Genomic DNA, 17,980 nt, shown 5'->3' with positions numbered 1-17,980 from the left:
CTATATCTGTCTGTATCCCCAGAGCTGATTAAGCCCAGGGAAGCAGAGGCCTGGCTCTGCCCCTGTCTCCTGTGTGGGCGGGTCCTAGTGCTCCCTTGCTTGTGTTGGTCCCTGTCCCCACTCTTCACTATGGAGCCATTCTGCTTGGTGTCATTGTGAAAACTCTCTGTTAAAAACCGGCTATTCACTCAAAGCAGATCATTTCCTTTTAACTCTTTGTATCCCCCAAATCATCTCTTTCCAACAGCAGATAATGGGATTGTTGCCTGAACAACAGGGTCCTTTTCTTACTTCCTTCAGAATGTTCACTGTCTGCCCGAGTAAAGATATCCCCTGAGCCTGGCTTTGAGCTAGCATAATGGACATAGCAATTTTGTGAACATAAATAAATGCTTTTGTTTTCTTTAAAAACAGAATCTTAATGTATCTCAACACAATCCATGCTTTCTTCCCCTCTCGGGTAAATTACAGGTTCACTCCTGTGCTGTGTTGTTAGATGGTGTGACATATGCATCACCTGAGTCCAGAGGGGGATTAATTGTGACCCGGAGATATTTATGATTTCTGAGTGCTTTTAACAAGAACAAGAGACAGCACTTAGTCTGACAGCTGATGGTTCAGATGTCTTCTTTTCAATCAGCAGTTTAGAAAGTGCGCCAGTCAAGTGCACAGTTTTCTGTATCCATTTTGTGGGAAAATTATCATGATTTTTGTGTATTCTGTAGCTCTCGAGCAGCATGCTATGCTAACACCTTGTACTAGTTTTCATGCCTGAGAAGTAGAAATTTTCTTTGCTTATCGCCCAAATAATAAGACGAAAATATTACCTACCTTTTTTTAGGGGAGAGTGGAGGCTTAGGAATTTCATTGCGAAGACTAGGCGAATATCAGTCAGGTGGACGGCATTGGACATATGAGCACTAGCTTTTTCCTTGAGGCTTCTAGGGTGTGATTGTTTGACAGAGGATTGCCTGATGACGCACCAATGTGAGGAATAGGGTTTTGATTTCAGGGTACGTAAGTAGATATGTTTCTCAAAGGGAACTGAAATTACTGAGCTAGTAACTTCGGCGTGATATTCGAGTCGCTGGACCAGTGTACACAGACTTCAGTTTGTTGGCTTGCCTGCCAGGGTGAGGGTGGGGGTGTCCCATGACATTCAGAGCCCTTTCATACTTGTTCACAAAGGTGCTTTCTTCTCCTACACCCACCACAAATTTTACCAGTAGTGAAATAGGGTAATTCACGTATAAAAATGAAAATTAGGTTGCTAGGTAATATTTCTTCATTTGTTTAGAAGTTTTCTTCTTGTATCTGGGTTGCAATGACTGAATTTGATGAGCTTTCATTTTTCTTTTAGGCTCAGTTTATGAACCTCTTAAAAGCATTGATCTTCCAAGATGTGATAGTGAAACTCTGTGGGATAAATTGGATCGGTATTACAGAATTGGTAAGCAAAACCTGAGGAAAACATGGCCATGGGTAGTTAGGATGAGTATTTATTCTGCCCCACATGTATTGCATGTATCATGTGGATGATGTTTTTCTATCGGTTGGAGGTTGAGTTCGTTTCAGTGCCCAGGCAGCTGTATGTTCCAACTGCACATTGATATCAGGGCTATAAAAGACTCCAGTAAGTCACATCTGGCTCTTGCATAATTTTAAAACTGTCACCAATATCTTCCGTGACCTTTTAGCCTTTTCCTAAATATTACCAGATTTGAAAACAAAGATTTTATATAAGCGTTCCTTGCTCAGTTACCTAAACATAGTTCCGAGGTGGTCCTGAACTTTTTGTATTCGTTTGTAATTCACTGAGATACAAAAGAGGTATTACAAGGTCACTTAGTAATAGAGTAATAACACTCCCCTGGTTTTTGTTTTTTGACCAGAATCAGTTTGGCAAATTTTGTTTTTCAATATGAGTAAGCAACTTTGAGATACGCATATATGGGGCTCCTCTTTGTTCATCATACAGTGAACTGGAAATACTTGTTACATTTTTGTTACTTTGCTTCCTGTGCTATTTTTTGGCCTCCTATAGCAAATAATATCAGATTTGGTTTCTTTCCCTCCCCCTAAGGTATGGACCTTTTTGTTTGTTTAAACCTGTGTAAACCTTGTGTAAAACTTGAATTCAGCTTACCTCAGTCAAGATTCTGGTATGCCTGTGTTGCTCTCTCTTCGAAGCAGTAACTGGTTAAAGAGAATTAACTACAATGTTTAACAAAATGTAAATTGTTTATTTTGGACTCTGAGAGCCAATTCTTTTTTTCTGGGAGAAAATAGTAAATGCTTTAATATTTTGAAAGAAATGATACTTTACATGAGCAAAAGTTGTAATGATGAGTTCATTCAGTTTAATCTGGGAAAAAGGAAACAATTCTTTAATGTCTGTGCAGGATAAGGGTATTTTAGTGCTTTGAAAAACTATCCTAAAAAGTAGTTGAATACACCAATCTAGGTTAGATTAATTTATTGTAATTTGGGAAAAAAATTACTCCTCCATTTATAGTTTAAAAAAAAAAAAATCCCATTGCTGTGGGGTCAATTCTGACTCATAGCAACCCTATAGGACAGAGTAGAACTGCCCCATGGTGTTTCCAAGGGGTGGCTGGTGGACTTGAACTGCCCACCTTTTGGTTAGCAGCCAGGCTCTTAATCAATGCACCACCAGGGCTCCTATTTCTAGTTAGATAGCAGTAAGATACCTTTTAGGTAAATGTAACTTTAGCGTGTTTTTTTTTTCCAATATTGTTGTGTGCTGTCAAGTCGATTCAGACTCCTTGTGACCCTATATGATACAGTAGAACTGCCCCCTAGGGTTTCTGAGGCTGTAATTTTTGTGGGAACAAACTGACTTGTCTTTTTGCGCGCTGAGTCACTGGTGGTTTCAAATTCATAACCTTTTGATTAGCAGCCGAGTGCTTAACTATTGCACTACGAGGGCTCCTTTTGCAGATATTAGGACTATTTTACAAAACTTAATTTCAGACTTCTTTTATTTAAGCAAAACGTTCATAGAATTTTTTACTTGCTATTGTTTTCCTGTCATGTAAGAATGGGATTCAGTTTTGAAATGTTAAACATAGTCTTAACCTTTACAATTTAATAAGGGAAATGAATGCACTTCCCCGAAGACCAGTCACAAATCAGTCATCAGTGAAATTCAGGATTCTAGGCTCATCTATGACCTGCTGGTAATTATTTATCTTCCTGCTAAGTCATTGCTCATCCTTCCTGAATTCTTGATAATTTACACGTAGCAGCTGATTGGCTTTGGCTTTAGCAAATGTATACTGTTCTTCACTACATATTTGCTTTAGGTGTTCCTATTGAACCATTTTGCTGAAAATATTAGTTTTTTTTTTTCTTTTTCCACCTGTACCTGATACTATCTTAATAAGATCTTAATAAGTCTTATAAAATTAAAAAAAAAAATTTTTTTTTTAACTAGGTTATGCCAGGGGGTTTTTAAGTACTAATTAGCTGAATCTTTTCCTCAAAACCAGAAAGACCCTTTTTTTATGCAAGGTGGATTCCCACTTAGGTTGGAGTGACTTACATGACGTTGTTTCACATCTGCAAGTCTTATACTCCAGTGAAGTTTAGAAACAGCAATAAGATAGAAGTGGGCTGAAGAAACCAAAGAGTATTGAAACATTCAGTCCAAGGAAAATGGATGGCTATATTGTTCATTCTTTGTCTTGTCTTCACTTGCAGTCAAGTCAACATTGTTGCTGTATCAAAGTCCAACCACAGGCCTCTTTCCCTGTAAAACATGTGGAAACAATCAGAAGGCCAAGATCCAGGACAGCCTGTACTGTGCTGCCGGGGCCTGGGCTTTGGCTCTGGCATACAGGTACGCTGGGGTGTGTGCTACTAGTAACTCCAAGACCAGGACAGCTGTCTTGGCTCTGCTGCTGACTCTGTGACCTGTTCCTGCTCACATCTCCAAGATTTCTTCCAGTTCTAACATTTTATAACTTTGTAATCAGAATTGTCCCTCTCTAGGTTTCTAAATCAGCACTGATCTTTGGCAGAATGAATTGCCCATTCATATTGAGTTGATTAATTTCAATTATAGTGGGATTTGTGGTGATTGAATTTTTGCAGATGGAAACCTGGGGCCCAGAGTAGTTAACAAGTTTTTTGTTGTTGTTGTTCAGGTTAGTGTATTTTACCCACCTCAGTTGTTCAGGCTATCAGTTGCAACTCCAGTAATTATTTTATAAAGTCAAAAAGAAAATCCTTTCACAATACAAAATTTCTCTTTATTTCTTTCATTATGACCTGACCTGTAGTAAATATAGTAACACATTTTAACTGTTGTCATTAAGATTAGGTTTCTGAACACTAACTTCTCTGAAGGTGATAAAAAACGCACACGTATGCGCCCCTTACTTGAAAGTTGTACCTTACACATGAACTTGATCTCTCTGATGTCTTTCATTTTTTAAAAGAAAACCAAATATTAAAATAGTGTATTTATCCCCAGACCTTCTGTTAGCCCAAGACTGGAACCATTCCTGAAGCCAACTCTTGAGACAGGGATTGGACTGGGCTGTGGGATCGAAAATGATACTGGTGAGGACTGAGCTTCTTGGCTCAAGTAGACACAGGAGGCTATGTGGGCAGCTCCTGTCTGGAGGGGAGATGAGAAGGCAGAAGGAGGGGGACAGGAGCTGGTTGAATGTACACAGAGAATACAGGGTGGAGAGGAGGAGTGTGCTGTCTCCTTAAGGGGAGAGCAGCTAGGAGTACATAGCAAGGTGTATACGAGCTTTTGTGTGAGAGACTGACTTGATTTGTAAACTTTCACTTAAAGCACACACACACACACGCACACAAAATGTAGCCACCGTTAGCACACTGTTGTACTTGTGTTACTGAAAGCATTCCCTTCCGTATTCTGTGGCAGTGCAGCATAGCTTTATTAACTGTAAACCTGCTGCTGGTCACTGCTGGACTTAGGAGTGCACAGAACACCAACAGCACCTTAACTAACTGGTAAAGCCAGCAATGGGACAAACCAACGCTGTGTACCTCCTGATGTGAAACAGTGGGAAGTATATAACATTACCCATGTAGACTTTTTACCAAAGTGTCAGACATGAGTCTACCCATGAATAACAATTAACAAAGCCAGATTGTGACTCCTTTCAAGACAACTGAACTAGACTTTTAAATGTCAGTGTCACAGAAAAGTAAAAAAATTTAAAAAATATGAGGAAGACTAGGTGAAGACTAAAGAAATATGCCAATCAAATACCATACCTGATCCTTGTCAGGATCATGCATTTCCAATCAAAGTGCACTTTGGGGATATTTGGATAAGTTTGAATATAGACTGTATGTCAGATAATGATATTATGTTGTCACTAAATTTCTTGGATATGTTAATGGTATTATAGTTAGGTAGGAGAATGTCCTCGTTTTTAGGGGATACTTCTGAAGTTTGTAGGAATGAAGGGTAATGATATTTGCAGCTTATTTTCAAATAGTGAAAAAAAATATTTTGTAGATAGCAAATGCAAGCTAATAATAACAATTGGTGAATCCAGGTGAAGAGTATAAAGGTTCACTTATTGTAGCATCCTTTCAGCTTTTCTGTAGATGAGAATTTTTTCTACATAAACTTTTGGTAGAAATTGGCTTTAGAAGAAAATACTGCATTCCCGGCAGCCTGTGGACGAAAGTCAGACATTGGCCTTTTCCCAGAAGGCTTCAAAGACCTGATAGAGAATTTACCTCATTACTCTGCTGGGCACATTCTGTCACCCAGCTCCCTGGATCATTTACCGTTTCACATAGTGAAAGTGGCAGATTTTTCTGTAGGAAAAGATCTGCCATTGGGAGCAATGCAAAGATACTTATCATAGAAATATTATGAAACCCTTTTTGCTTTCACAATATTAAATTCTGATGACTTGTTTAGAGAATTGCCATGTTGTAAAATTAATTGAAGTTTTGTTTTAAAGTCTACTTATAAATGCTGATGAAATCATATAGGTTATATTAGGAAGAATTCCTCAAAAATTAGCCAGTTAATTTTTCTCTTCAGGAATTAAATCCATCTCTTTTTGATAATTAATACATAATTCAAAGTTTATTAATTTAAGCAATTATGAGTAATATGAGTTTTCTAATTGTTTTTCCATCAGCCTTGCCGACAGTCCAGGAAACCTCACATCTGTTTGAATTTGTGTGTGTGTGTGTGTGTGTGTGTGTGTGTGTGAACTGAAGGTTTTGAAAGATTGAAAGTCGTCTTATTCCATTCACATTTAGGAAAATAATTTGGTGCTATTTGACTAGGTATATATAGTCAAGACTTTATTGTTGGAGACAATGCAGTAATTCCTTTGCTCAAATATACTTTGAAATAGCTTTTGTTTTTCTTAAATGCGATATTGTAGGTCCATTTTATAATTTGATTTTGTTTTAGGGGAGGGAAGAAAAGCTTATTAATGTTTGACTTTTTAAAATGTGACTTATATATTAAGTTACAGTTCCATGTGTATCACTACTTGTTCAGATTAAAACTGTTTTGAACCTACTGAGTCTGTTAAAAGAAGTTGAGTCTGTAGGTTACATCACACTAAAATTTTATCATGTAGTGTTTTTGGCATTTTTTGTTTGTTTCTCATGTAACTTCTGGAAGAAAAACTGATTCTTTAGAGGTTAAATGTGGAATTTAGCTTTCTTTTTTTACACTTGCAAAGAGTAAATGATTTTCAAAAAGAGTATTGACTTGAATGAATGCGTTTGGACTGTTGCAGTGTGTACGTATATTGGACAAAAGAAAACTCAAGCCAGTGCTTGACAGAAAGCTCCAGCACTGTCTAAGGGAGAGAGAGGATGGCTTGCTGCAAGAAATCAGCCTGTTTTCTCCCAATTACAGATTTATTGCTGTTTTAGGTGGCTGTAGCTTAAATCTTTTAAATTATCAAGTCATGTGACTAATTCTACCAAGCAAAATTCCGATTATAATTTTATTTTTCTTGAAGCTTGTCTCTGGGGAAATAGTACACCAATGATAAGACTCAAGTATCTAGTCTCCTCACTACTTATATATTTATGAGTATGCAACTCTGGTTTAGATATAAAATTGACAGTTTATACTATAGAAGTACCTGATCAACAATTGTGCATAGCTTGTAATTGGTATTTATTTAATAGAAATAATTTTAAAGTGTTTTCATTTTTTAGCTGTTTAAAATTAAAAACATTCCTCAGATCACACTACAACTTGAATTTGCGTGCACGCAGCTTGCTAAAGAGAATAGAATCTTGCTGGTCTCTGGTGGAAAACAGATGATTCACTTTAGGTCATCAGATTCACTTTAAATCTTAGGAAAGGTAATGAATACATCCTCAGGGTCCAAGTACTTTTACTGAAATCCAGCCGCTCTTTTTCTTTCTCAGTCAGAAGAAAAATATTCTTCTTGTTCCCATTTTATTTTCAGAACATGGGATAACCAGGAAAACTTGATTAAAATGGAAGAATTCTTTATCATGGTTGCATTATCTTCGAATAATTTAGTCTTGGCTTAATACTTGCTGAAATTAGGAGCAGAGAGAATTATTTTTAAAGACAGTTTTAGAAAAACCTGACTTGATTTAGTTTTTTTCCTGAATTCTTCATTTTTAGTTGAGGTAAGGATCATATGCAGAACACTTCCCCGAGTTCATGATACTCCAGCTCATGATACTCCAGCTCTGTTATGTGTGTCCCATCTCCTCCATAAAGCAATGCCTGGTCCAGTGTCATTCACTCCAGGGTTTGCCTCTGTTAATATACTTGTGTGTGACATCAGAAGGAAAAATAGAATAGTGAGCAAACTCATGCTGGTTTTCCCGCAGTGCCTGCATACGGAGGAACGAAGTGCTAATGACGAGTAATTTTCTTTTTACTGACATTCACCATAATATGTTAAAATGATAATCATTATTCTGAGTAGCAGTCTGTGAGACACGCAGTTGGACCAGGTGGAGAGGGTAATTACAGAGTACATTTTAAGGAGACAGGTTATGCTTTTTATCAAGGAGTATAATCTCCAGATATTTTAGTTAAGATTAAGTGAACTAATGAGTAAACAGCTTTTATTTTTCAGTAGTTTGTAAATCTTATTTGCCTTTTGAAGGTCATTGATCCATAATAAAAAAGAAACTTATGAGCAGAGGAACACATTAACCCAGTTTAATAGTTTTACTTTAGCTATTCCATTTTTTTGTTCCTTTTTTTCAAAGCAAGAGGTATAAACTGGGATCAATTGATTTTAAATTAAACCTTAGAATATAAAGCTTTATGCTCAGACACATCGTGTATTTTAAAGACTACTTCCAGTTAATATTTTGGCCCATTAAAGAAATTAAAGATGAAATTGCTAGAGAGTATATACATATGAAAGTAGAGACTTAGACAAGAAAGGAGGAAAGCAAGGTGGACATAGAGGCCCAGTGTATTAAAAATCCATTGCCACTGAGTCAATTTCCAACTCATAGTGACCCTGTAGGACAGAGTAGAACTGCCCTATAGGGTTTCCAAGAAGCAGTTGGTGGATACTAACTGCCAACCTTTTGATTAGCTGCTGAGCTTTTAAGCACTGCATAACCAAGGCTCCTCAGCATATTAAAAAAAAAAAAACCCATTGCCATTGAGTCAGTTCTGCCTTATAGCCACCCTACAGCATATTAGAAATATTAATTATGTAATACTTTTAAGTTCTACTTCCTGGTTAGCTTAAGAACCTCTAATGTTTGAAATTTGAAATATGTATACATCTAATTATGGAAGTTCAAAATTCACAACACAAAAACTTACAAATAGAGCAAAAAAAAAAAAGATAAATCTGCACCACTGTCAGAAATAATTTTTAACACCCCTCTCTCAATAACAGAACGAAACAATGCGAATAAAGGGAATTTGAACAAAACTATTGAAAACCTACTCTAACTGACATTTATAGAGCCCTGCACCCAATAACTTCAGAATACACGTCCTTTTTAAGTGCACAAGGAGCAGTCACCAAGATTGACCGGATGCTGGGACATAAAATAAATCCTAGTAAATGCCAAAACTCTGAAATCTTACAGGTCATGTTTTTTGACCATAATGGAATTAAATTAGATGTCAATAATTATGAGGTATTTAGAAAGCCGCAAATATTTGGCAGTGAAACAACATACTCCAGAATAGACTTTGGTCAAAGAATAAGTCACAAGGGAAATTAGAAAATATTTCAAATTGAATGATAATGAAAGTAAAATGAATACACAGAAATGTCTGACCAGAGAATAAAACAAACAAACCTAATGATTTCTTACACATTCCTTCATTTACTCAAACAACATTGAGTGTTTACTGTTAGGCAGACATTTGGTCGTAGCATATGACAGCTCTGGCTGATGGTTACTAGAGCCCACAGTGGCATATGACACACCAAGGTTAGTGTCTGTCCCACTCAGAGCTAAGTCTCTAGAGCTTCCACAGAGTAAGTGGTTCAGTCTAAGTTGAATCAAACCATCTGTCTTAGTCAACTAGTGCTGCTATAAACTGAAATAGCACAAGTGGATGGCTTTAACAAAGAGAAGTTTATTTTCTTTCAGTAAAATAGGCTGAAAGTCCAAATTCAGGTGTCAACTCCAGGGGAAGTCTTTCTGTTCTGTTGGCCTTTTCATCAATGTTCCCCTGGACTAGAAGCTTCTCTGCGCAGGGACCCTGAGTCCAAAGGACGCGCTCTGCTCCGGGCACTGCTTTCTTGGTGGTATGAGGTCCCCCTGTCTTTCCGCTTGCTTCTTTCTTTTATATCTCAAGAGATTGCCTCAAGACACAATCCAATCTTACAGATTGAGTCCTGCCTCACTAACACAACTGCTGCCCATCCTCCCTTATTAACATCATAGAGGCAGGATTTACAACTTATACACAAAATACCAGGAATCAAGGCCCAGCCAAACTGATACACACATTTTCTGAGGGACATAATTCAATCCATGACATCATCTCTTTCGCTGTTTTATCAGTCTCAGTGAATGGCATCACCATGCACCCAGTCACTCAAAACAATGCACTGATATCTGCCAATTTTACTTCATAAATATTTCTTAGACTCGTTTCCTACCTCCTTCCTTCCTCATCCCCTTTTGCCTATACTATTGCAGTTGGTATCTAACGATTCCGTCTGTCTCTATTTTTGTTCCCCCCCCCTTTTTTTTTAACATCTACCTAAGAGGGCTGTACCTAAGACACAAATCCAACTATGTTGCTGTCTTCCTTTAGACCCTTTCCTGGCTCTGTGCTGCCTATAGAATCAAGCCCTGACTCCTAAACATGGCAGACAAAGCCCACTATTACTTGGCCTCTCTGCACCTTCATCACAATTTCCACCTACTCTTTAAATGCCAAAAATTAGTAGTTCTCTGTGTACACCATGCTTACCCATGACTTTTTGCCTTTTTTCATCCTGTTCCTTCTCTCTGGAATAACACTTCTACTCTTTTTTCATGGTTGTTTTGTGTATCTGTTTTCAATCAGCTCAAGCCTGATATTCTGGAAGTCTTCTTGAGTTTAATGCTAAATTAGATACCTCTTTTCATCCTGCCCCCATTCAAGCTCAGCATTGACTCATCTTATTATACAGATACCCATGGTTCTGTTCAACTGTGAACTCCTAGCACCTGGGCTTAGTATAACCTCAGATATCTGTAGACCTATTCTGTAATTTTTTGAGAAAGAGATGTTAAAAATCGTTTCCAACTATCATGTGTATTTTGTCTCTTGTTTCTCCTTTTAGTTGTATCATTTTTGCTTTGTGAATTTTTAATTTTGGTTATCAGTTGCGTATATATTTAGACTGGCATATCTTTCTGATTAACCATTTCATCGCTAGGAAATGTCACCCCTTTTAAATGGAGTGCTTAATCCATTTACTTTTAGTGTAATTATTGATGTGGTTAGGTTTAAGTCTGCCATCTCGCTGTCACCATTTGGGTTAATAGCATAGTTTTAGCATTCCACTTTATTTCACCATCGCCTTTTTAGCTGTACCTCTTTTTATTATTGTTTAGTGTTGCTCTAGGGCTAACAATATGCATCTTTATTGTCTCAAAGTCCATTTAGTCAATGTTGTACCATTTTATACCTCTTACCTCGCATTTCACATGTCCCTCTTCTTATTTCATACCTGACACTTCCCATCTTAAAGTGTTGTTAATTTTGCTCTAAACAATGAGTGTCTTCTAAGGAAATTATGAGAAAACACTTTTTAATACTCAATTAACATTTCTGTTGCTCTTCATTCTTTCTTGTAGATCTGATATCTGTTTAAGCTCAGTGGAGTACCATGCTTTGCTTGAAGACCAGCTTGCTGTGGGGAATTTTCCCCAGGCCAAGAGCCAGCACCTTATCCTTATCCCTTTCCAGGCTTGTGCAGCTGTTCTGTAATGAATGAAAGCATTGCCTCACTTATTTTGTCCAATTTTATGGCAATTTTGATATCATTTTTTTGTTTGCTTGTTTTCTTAGCCAGAAGCCTAAATGCTATGTAGTTATTTTGAACTTTTTTCTGGACACTTTGAATTTATATAACTATTCTCCAGGAAAAACATTAATTTTATAGGAATGGTCTTGTAATGATTTTTTTCCTACCAAAGTTTTCTCAAAGCCTGTAGATCAGTATGAAATATTCTTAATTTTAAAAGTACCTTCTTTATACCTAATTTTAACCTTCAAATATGTATTTCCATTATTATATCTTATTTGGATTGTTATAACTACCCACAACTGGTCTTCAAATTTCTCCAGTCTGTTCTGTTCATTGGATCCAGGGTAATTTTCCTGCCTAACTCACCATTCATCTGTGCCCTCTACATTTCAGCTGAACTGCCCTGTCTACCCTGATCATAGCCCTCATCATCGATTATTTTTATTGATTACTTTCTTCTCCAGTAGGTTGTAAGTCCCTTGATGGCAGAGACCATATTCATCTTGCTCACTGTCCTGTCCCTGATATATAGCAGTGTTACAGCACATAGTAGGCGATCAGTAAATAGGTGAATGAGCAAATATTTTGTACTTTTAACAGTTGTCAGAAAAATTCAAAATGTAGGTTTTTAGGTAGGGGTTGGATTGTAGAGATTCAGGTTGCATTAGGTCATGGTTTCACTCAACTTTCCTGTTCGAGGAAGCGTTATAATGACCCTCCATTTTCTAAGGATGTTTTTCTCTGTTGCTGTGTTACTGTTTCTGACAAATAAACTGACCAAAAAGAAGTGCTCTATTTTCAGCACTTTTAAACCAAACATAATATAACAGTGTTGGAACTACCAGTCAAAATGGCCTGATTGGTTGCCCATGAAAACTTATCCTCAGAAGTGTTCTGTCTCAGAACTTACACTCATTGTAAAATACTTTTTTTTTTTTTTTTTTTTATCATGTGTGTGAACTTGGGCTTTGGAATTTGGGGCATTTATATTCAGATCCCACTCCACAACTAGCCCTTTAACCATAGACAATTGTTTATCCTCTCCCAGCTCCAACTTCCTCAGCAAAAAAAAAAAAAAAAACGGATTACTTTAATGATTAAATGAGATAATGTATGTAAATGAGTGATCAAAGTACCTAGCATAAAGGAAGATTTCAGTAAATTATAGCCCTTATTATTATATTATGATGTTATGTCATCAGCATTAAACCCAAACCCAGTGCCTTCGAGGCGATTCTGACTCACAGCGACCCTATAGGACAGAGTAGAACTGCCCCATAGAGTTTCCAAGGAATGCCTGGCGGATTCCAACTGCCAGCCCTTTGGTTAGCAGCCATAGCACTTAACCACTACACCACCAGGGTCTCCTCATCAGCATTCTCACCAAATAATAACTCAGTGATTTACTCCAACAAGCTAAAGCTGCCCTTTCACTGGTTGAAACTATTTATAGTTGTCTCACATATGTATATATATTTTTTTCCATTAAAGATTTATACCTTGCAGTTTCAAGGAGATGAAACCAGCTAGTACTGGATGTACGTTTAATTGAAGGCACCCTTGACTGTGAACTAAAGTGCCACTCTAGCCGTATTAAACATATGGCAGAGTCTTACTAAATACAAGGCATGTGCCTCCTTAACCCCAGCCTCCTTGAATCCAAGTGGCTATTGCATAACCTAAAGGGATTGGTATTAAAAATTACCTCAGATCTATAACAGTAGATTTTAAAAATCTGTTGGTGAATTTTTCCATTATAGAAATATGCTGTGAAGTTTCATCCAAGTCAATGTGGAAAATATCATATGCTATTTTTAAAGTGACTGGCTTACTTCCTTAAAAGAATTGATCTTTGGATGAGAAACCTGCACGAGTTTCATCTTGGAATTTTTTTTAATTGCAACAGTTCTACATCTGCTGTGAAAATGGAATTTCACTGTGAAGGAATTAGTAGACGTCATCAGAACACAGGATTAGTCAGACAGTTAAATACTTAATTATCAGAAGCCCTGCTTCCTTTTCATATGCATTTCCAATTTGTTTTATGAGTTATCTCTCTCATCCAGGCGCATTGACGATGACAAGGGAAGGACCCATGAGCTGGAGCATTCGGCTGTAAAATGTATGAGAGGAATTCTCTACTGCTATATGCGTCAGGCTGATAAGGTAAAACACCGCAGCGTGGACTGGAGTTCTCATGTCTTTCTAAAGGATTAATTTAACCAATAGCAATAGCATTTTCTGAAGAAGAAAGGTAAAGCCACAGCTTAGGGCAGTGTAGGAGGGTTGAAGCAGCCTGCCTTCCAAGCTCAGGGTTCTGAAATCCTGAAATTGAAGGAACACCTTAAGCCAGAGATGCTTGAGAATTATTATTTAGACTTGAATTTTTTGTGTTTTGCATCTGGTATTTGCTTGATAAGCATCCAGTTTCCCGGGAACCACACAGTAATCCCAAATTCTAACCAATATTATACTATTTAGGAAAACTTTTATCAAAATTACTTTTGGACATGTGAATCACTTTGGCTGAAGGGAACTTGTTCATAAATATTCTTTATTTATGTGCAAAGAAGCTAGGATTTTCTCTGCATGTTAAGAAATTCAAAGGGTTATTGTGAAAATTAAAATAGTATAGGAAATAACACCTTTTAAACTGTAAAAAAAAAAAAAAAAACTGTAAAGCTCTATACAAATATAACATGGTATTCCCCCCTACTTGCCTGCATTTCTGTGTCCTCAGGCCCTAATATAATAAATGTTCACATATGCAGGTTGGCGTGAGTGCCCCCAAGACCACCCCCAGATTTGATGATTGATTAGGAGGACTCGTAGGACTCAGCGTAGTTGTGCTCCTGGCTATAACATATTACCATGAGAGGAGGCAAAGGACAGCCATCAAGGGGAAAGGACACATGGGCCACATCCAGAGGATGTTAGGCACCAGGCTTCAACAGGCCTCTCCCATGGAGTCTCAAGCTGCCCTCGATTCCCCAGCATCAAATTGTGACAACGTGTATAAAATGTTATCTTCCAGGAAAGTTCCTTAGAGACTCAGAGCTCCGTTTTTTGGGGGGGGCGGGGGGGGTGCTGGTCATGTAGGCACCCTTAACCTAGCACATAGCCAAAATTTCAGACTCCCAGAATAAAGGCGAGTGTTTAACGTAAACCACATTGTTTATACGAACAGATTAGGCGGTGTGCCACTTTTACCAGGGAAGAGCGGGGAACCCATTCTGAAATCCAAGATCCTGTGGCCAGCCAAAGGGTAACTTGAAGCCAGCCTTTCTAAGGATAGAGTCTCAAGCCTGCTCTGTTAACTCTTTTCTGCACAATCAGCATAAACTAATATGCTGGTTTCTAGTTTGTTGCTGGTTACGTGATGTTGGGCAAATTGGATAACTTCTGTGTGTCTGAGTTTTTTCATCTGTAAAGTATGGGGCTTCGTAGTACCTCCCTCCTAGGGCTCTCGTGAGGAATAGGACATAAGGTGCAGAAAGCAGCCAGCTCCGGGCCTGGCACCAGGTGAGCGTGCAGTAATTTTGTTACTGTTGTCCTTCCCCAGTTACCATTATTCCTGCTCCAGTTAGACCGCAGACTTCAGATGTGTTTCCAATTTCTACATCTTAGCAAAGATGCACATCAGTAAATATGTCATCAGTTTGATCACTTAATATTATGTATTTTTATCATGTAAATATCTTTATATTGTTTTAATTTATGCTTAAGAAAGCATAAAAAGTTGATAGCAAATTTTCTCCTGAAGACCTGTATATGAAGCAAAAACTTAAAAAAAAATTCTGCCACCAGAATATGGCATCAAGGTAATGTTAGTTAGCAAAAAAGTAAATTTATTCATAAGCAGATAATAGAGATGCATGACAAACCTATAATTTGTCTACTGAGATCAGATACTGCAAATCTTTGTTGCGAAGGTTTTTTGGATACTTGGAATAATGTAGTGGGAAATAGATTGACAAACTTGAATTAAACTAATATGTCATCTGTTATATTGAAGTAATTGTATAATTGTGATTAAAGTTATTTTTTCTGTGTTTGAGAACTTGCTGTTTATTCACAAGTATCATCTCTTAAATGCCTAATGTCTTTATGAATACTTTCCTTTCAAGCCAGAGTTGTAATAGCCATGAATTTAATGTTTGCGAAACAACTCCACAGACTTAAACTGGAATGCTTATTAGAAAGAAGATGATTGATGGAACAGTTTTAAGTTTTTTCTCTGTAACTTGTTTAGCCAATTAATGGCCCTTTGTAAATAATATTCAGCCTTCCTGTCTTCACATTTATGTTCCTTTTAATTACAGCTTGAATGTGACTTAAACTGCCTTAAATTCCTTAAATTATGAAGGGTTAGCGTTCCTTTTCCAAAGTGGGTATGATGGCAGACCATTAAAGGAAGTGCGAGTTGTAAGAAGGTATGGGTCATACTGGGTATAAACCACACCAAAGCCCATTGCCATCGAGTTGATTTTGACTCATAGCGACCCTATAGAACAGAGTAGAACTGCCCATAGGGTTTCCAAGGCTGTAATCCACAGGAGCTAGTTGCCACATCTTTCTCCCACTGAGCTGCTGGTGGGTTTGAACTGCTGACCTTTTGGTTAACAGCCCAGTGCTTAACCACTGCACCACCGGGGCTCCTTATCCTGGGTATACGTACCATGTAATGCAGACTTTTGGTATTCTTTTAAGTAAAAGATGTTTTACAGATGTTAAAGCATTTTCATTGCCATGGTCATTCTTTATCCCTATGACGTTTTGGAGTAAGAAAGAAAGGCTATTCCTGTGACTGTGCGAAACCAACTCAGGAAGGCTGAACGATGTGGCCACTGCCTCCCACCACACCTTTACCTCTTACTGGTGCTCACCATTTCCCTCCTCTGTCTTGGCTGTTTCCTTCGTGATTCAATAACAGTAGGAAATGTTGACATACTACAAATGTGAAATATTTACCTTTCTGCTTTTATTTAAAGAAAATTAAAGTGAAACATTTGTAATGTTCATTTGATATTCTGTCTCAGGCCTCATGCTCTTTGTCTTCTAGAATAAAATCATGACCTCAGAAGTCTAAGACTTCTCCACTTTTATCTACTTCTCATCATAAAACACAATGCCTAACGGATTTTCCAAAATCACTAGCTAAAAGGGATAGTTTTAACTGATTATAAATCTGAGTGAGTAAGTGGAATTGTCTTTGCTTTGCAGCATGTAGACCCATCTGATTTCTGTCTGTTATGGCCTTACCACTAGTCCAATGCCTATTTATTCGCGTTAGGTATTTTTACCTCTAAACTTTCACATACTTATTTTCTCCTTACCTCTCTTTTCCGATACTACTTAAGAAGCAGCAGTCAGTTTTTCATAGTAGATTCCATCTGCAGGCAGTAGTTTGCAGGGCTGAGATTTGTATTACAGTGGGCTATGAATGTTGCTATGCCTAAATATCTGTTTTAAAAATTCTTTGCTTAAAATATTAATAAGTAATTCCTAATTCATGAGGAATCATTACAATTTTATAAAATTTATTTTTTCCAGGGTTTCTTCATGAGATGATTTTTTTCCTCTAAGTATGTATTTCAAGCCTATAAATTAAGCATAAATGACAAAACACAGTTATTACCTTTTCCCAAATGATAAGCTGTTTATTCACTATAACAAAGGTTTTTGGGAAAAACTAAGTAAAATATAAGTGGAAAAAACATTATACTGCATTTACTTTAGTCTAGAAAATTTTACTGTAATCATTATTTTCATTTTTACTTGCCAGATGCCAGACACAATATAAAATACAAGTTAACATCATCTTGTTTTTGACTACTTTCAAGAGGATTTTTTGTTTGTAATTGACATACAGCATGCCACATTAATCTTCAAAGCTTACAGCATTTGGGTCTTATTTTTTTCTGAAAATTTAAATTACTTGCCTTTTAACAGCTTTAAAACTCAAAGCATAGTTATGTAATTTCCTTTTTGAGTATATTTAATGATTTAGTAGTTAGTTTTACCCTGATACAGTGACTGAATATAAATTTTCATGCTGGGTTCTTGCGTGTCATGAAGACAAATGACAAACATCACCTTATCAAACTGAAGCTATCACTTTATTAAACTGATAAAACCTTATCCTTTTACACCCCTATCAGGTAGGCAAAATGTATTTTGCTTTAACTTAACTATATTTTTGTATAGGAGCCCAGAATAATGGTCAGAAATTTGAGATAATAAACATGATGGTCTAAAAAAGGTAGCATATGACCACATTTCTATTGGTGTAGTTTAAACCTATTGCCAGCCATTTCAGATGTTGAAAACAGATAGCCACTTGCTCTGAGTTAACACTGGATGGGTTGGTCACTTTATAGAGAGAACCAACACTACCACCTGTACATTCATTCTCTTAGTCCTGACTACCTACTGATAGGTCCTGACTTTGTTCAGGTTGATACCGTACTTCTAGCATAAAAAAAAAAAAAAAA

General features: G+C 37.1%; 1 protein-coding gene across 4 annotated transcripts in view; it reads left to right on the top strand.

Annotated features, from left to right (window-relative positions):
• Positions 1-17,980, top strand: part of PHKB (phosphorylase kinase regulatory subunit beta) — a 257,076-nt gene that overhangs the window by 34,884 nt on the left and 204,212 nt on the right. For all 4 annotated transcript variants that reach the window (XR_007514667.1, XM_049864306.1, XM_049864304.1 and 1 more), the window contains 3 exons: positions 1,361-1,450; positions 3,724-3,862; positions 13,553-13,652. Coding sequence is in view for 3 of the 4 variants with exons in the window: in XM_049864306.1 (XP_049720263.1) it covers positions 1,361-1,450; positions 3,724-3,862; positions 13,553-13,652 (329 nt within the window). In the remaining variant the exon portion in view is untranslated. The remainder of the gene's footprint in view (positions 1-1,360; positions 1,451-3,723; positions 3,863-13,552; positions 13,653-17,980) is intronic.

The sequence above is a fragment of the Elephas maximus genome, chromosome 21 (assembly GCF_024166365.1).
Source record: "Elephas maximus indicus isolate mEleMax1 chromosome 21, mEleMax1 primary haplotype, whole genome shotgun sequence".
NCBI lineage: Eukaryota > Metazoa > Chordata > Mammalia > Proboscidea > Elephantidae > Elephas > Elephas maximus.
This window is presented reverse-complemented; position numbering and strand designations above follow the sequence as displayed.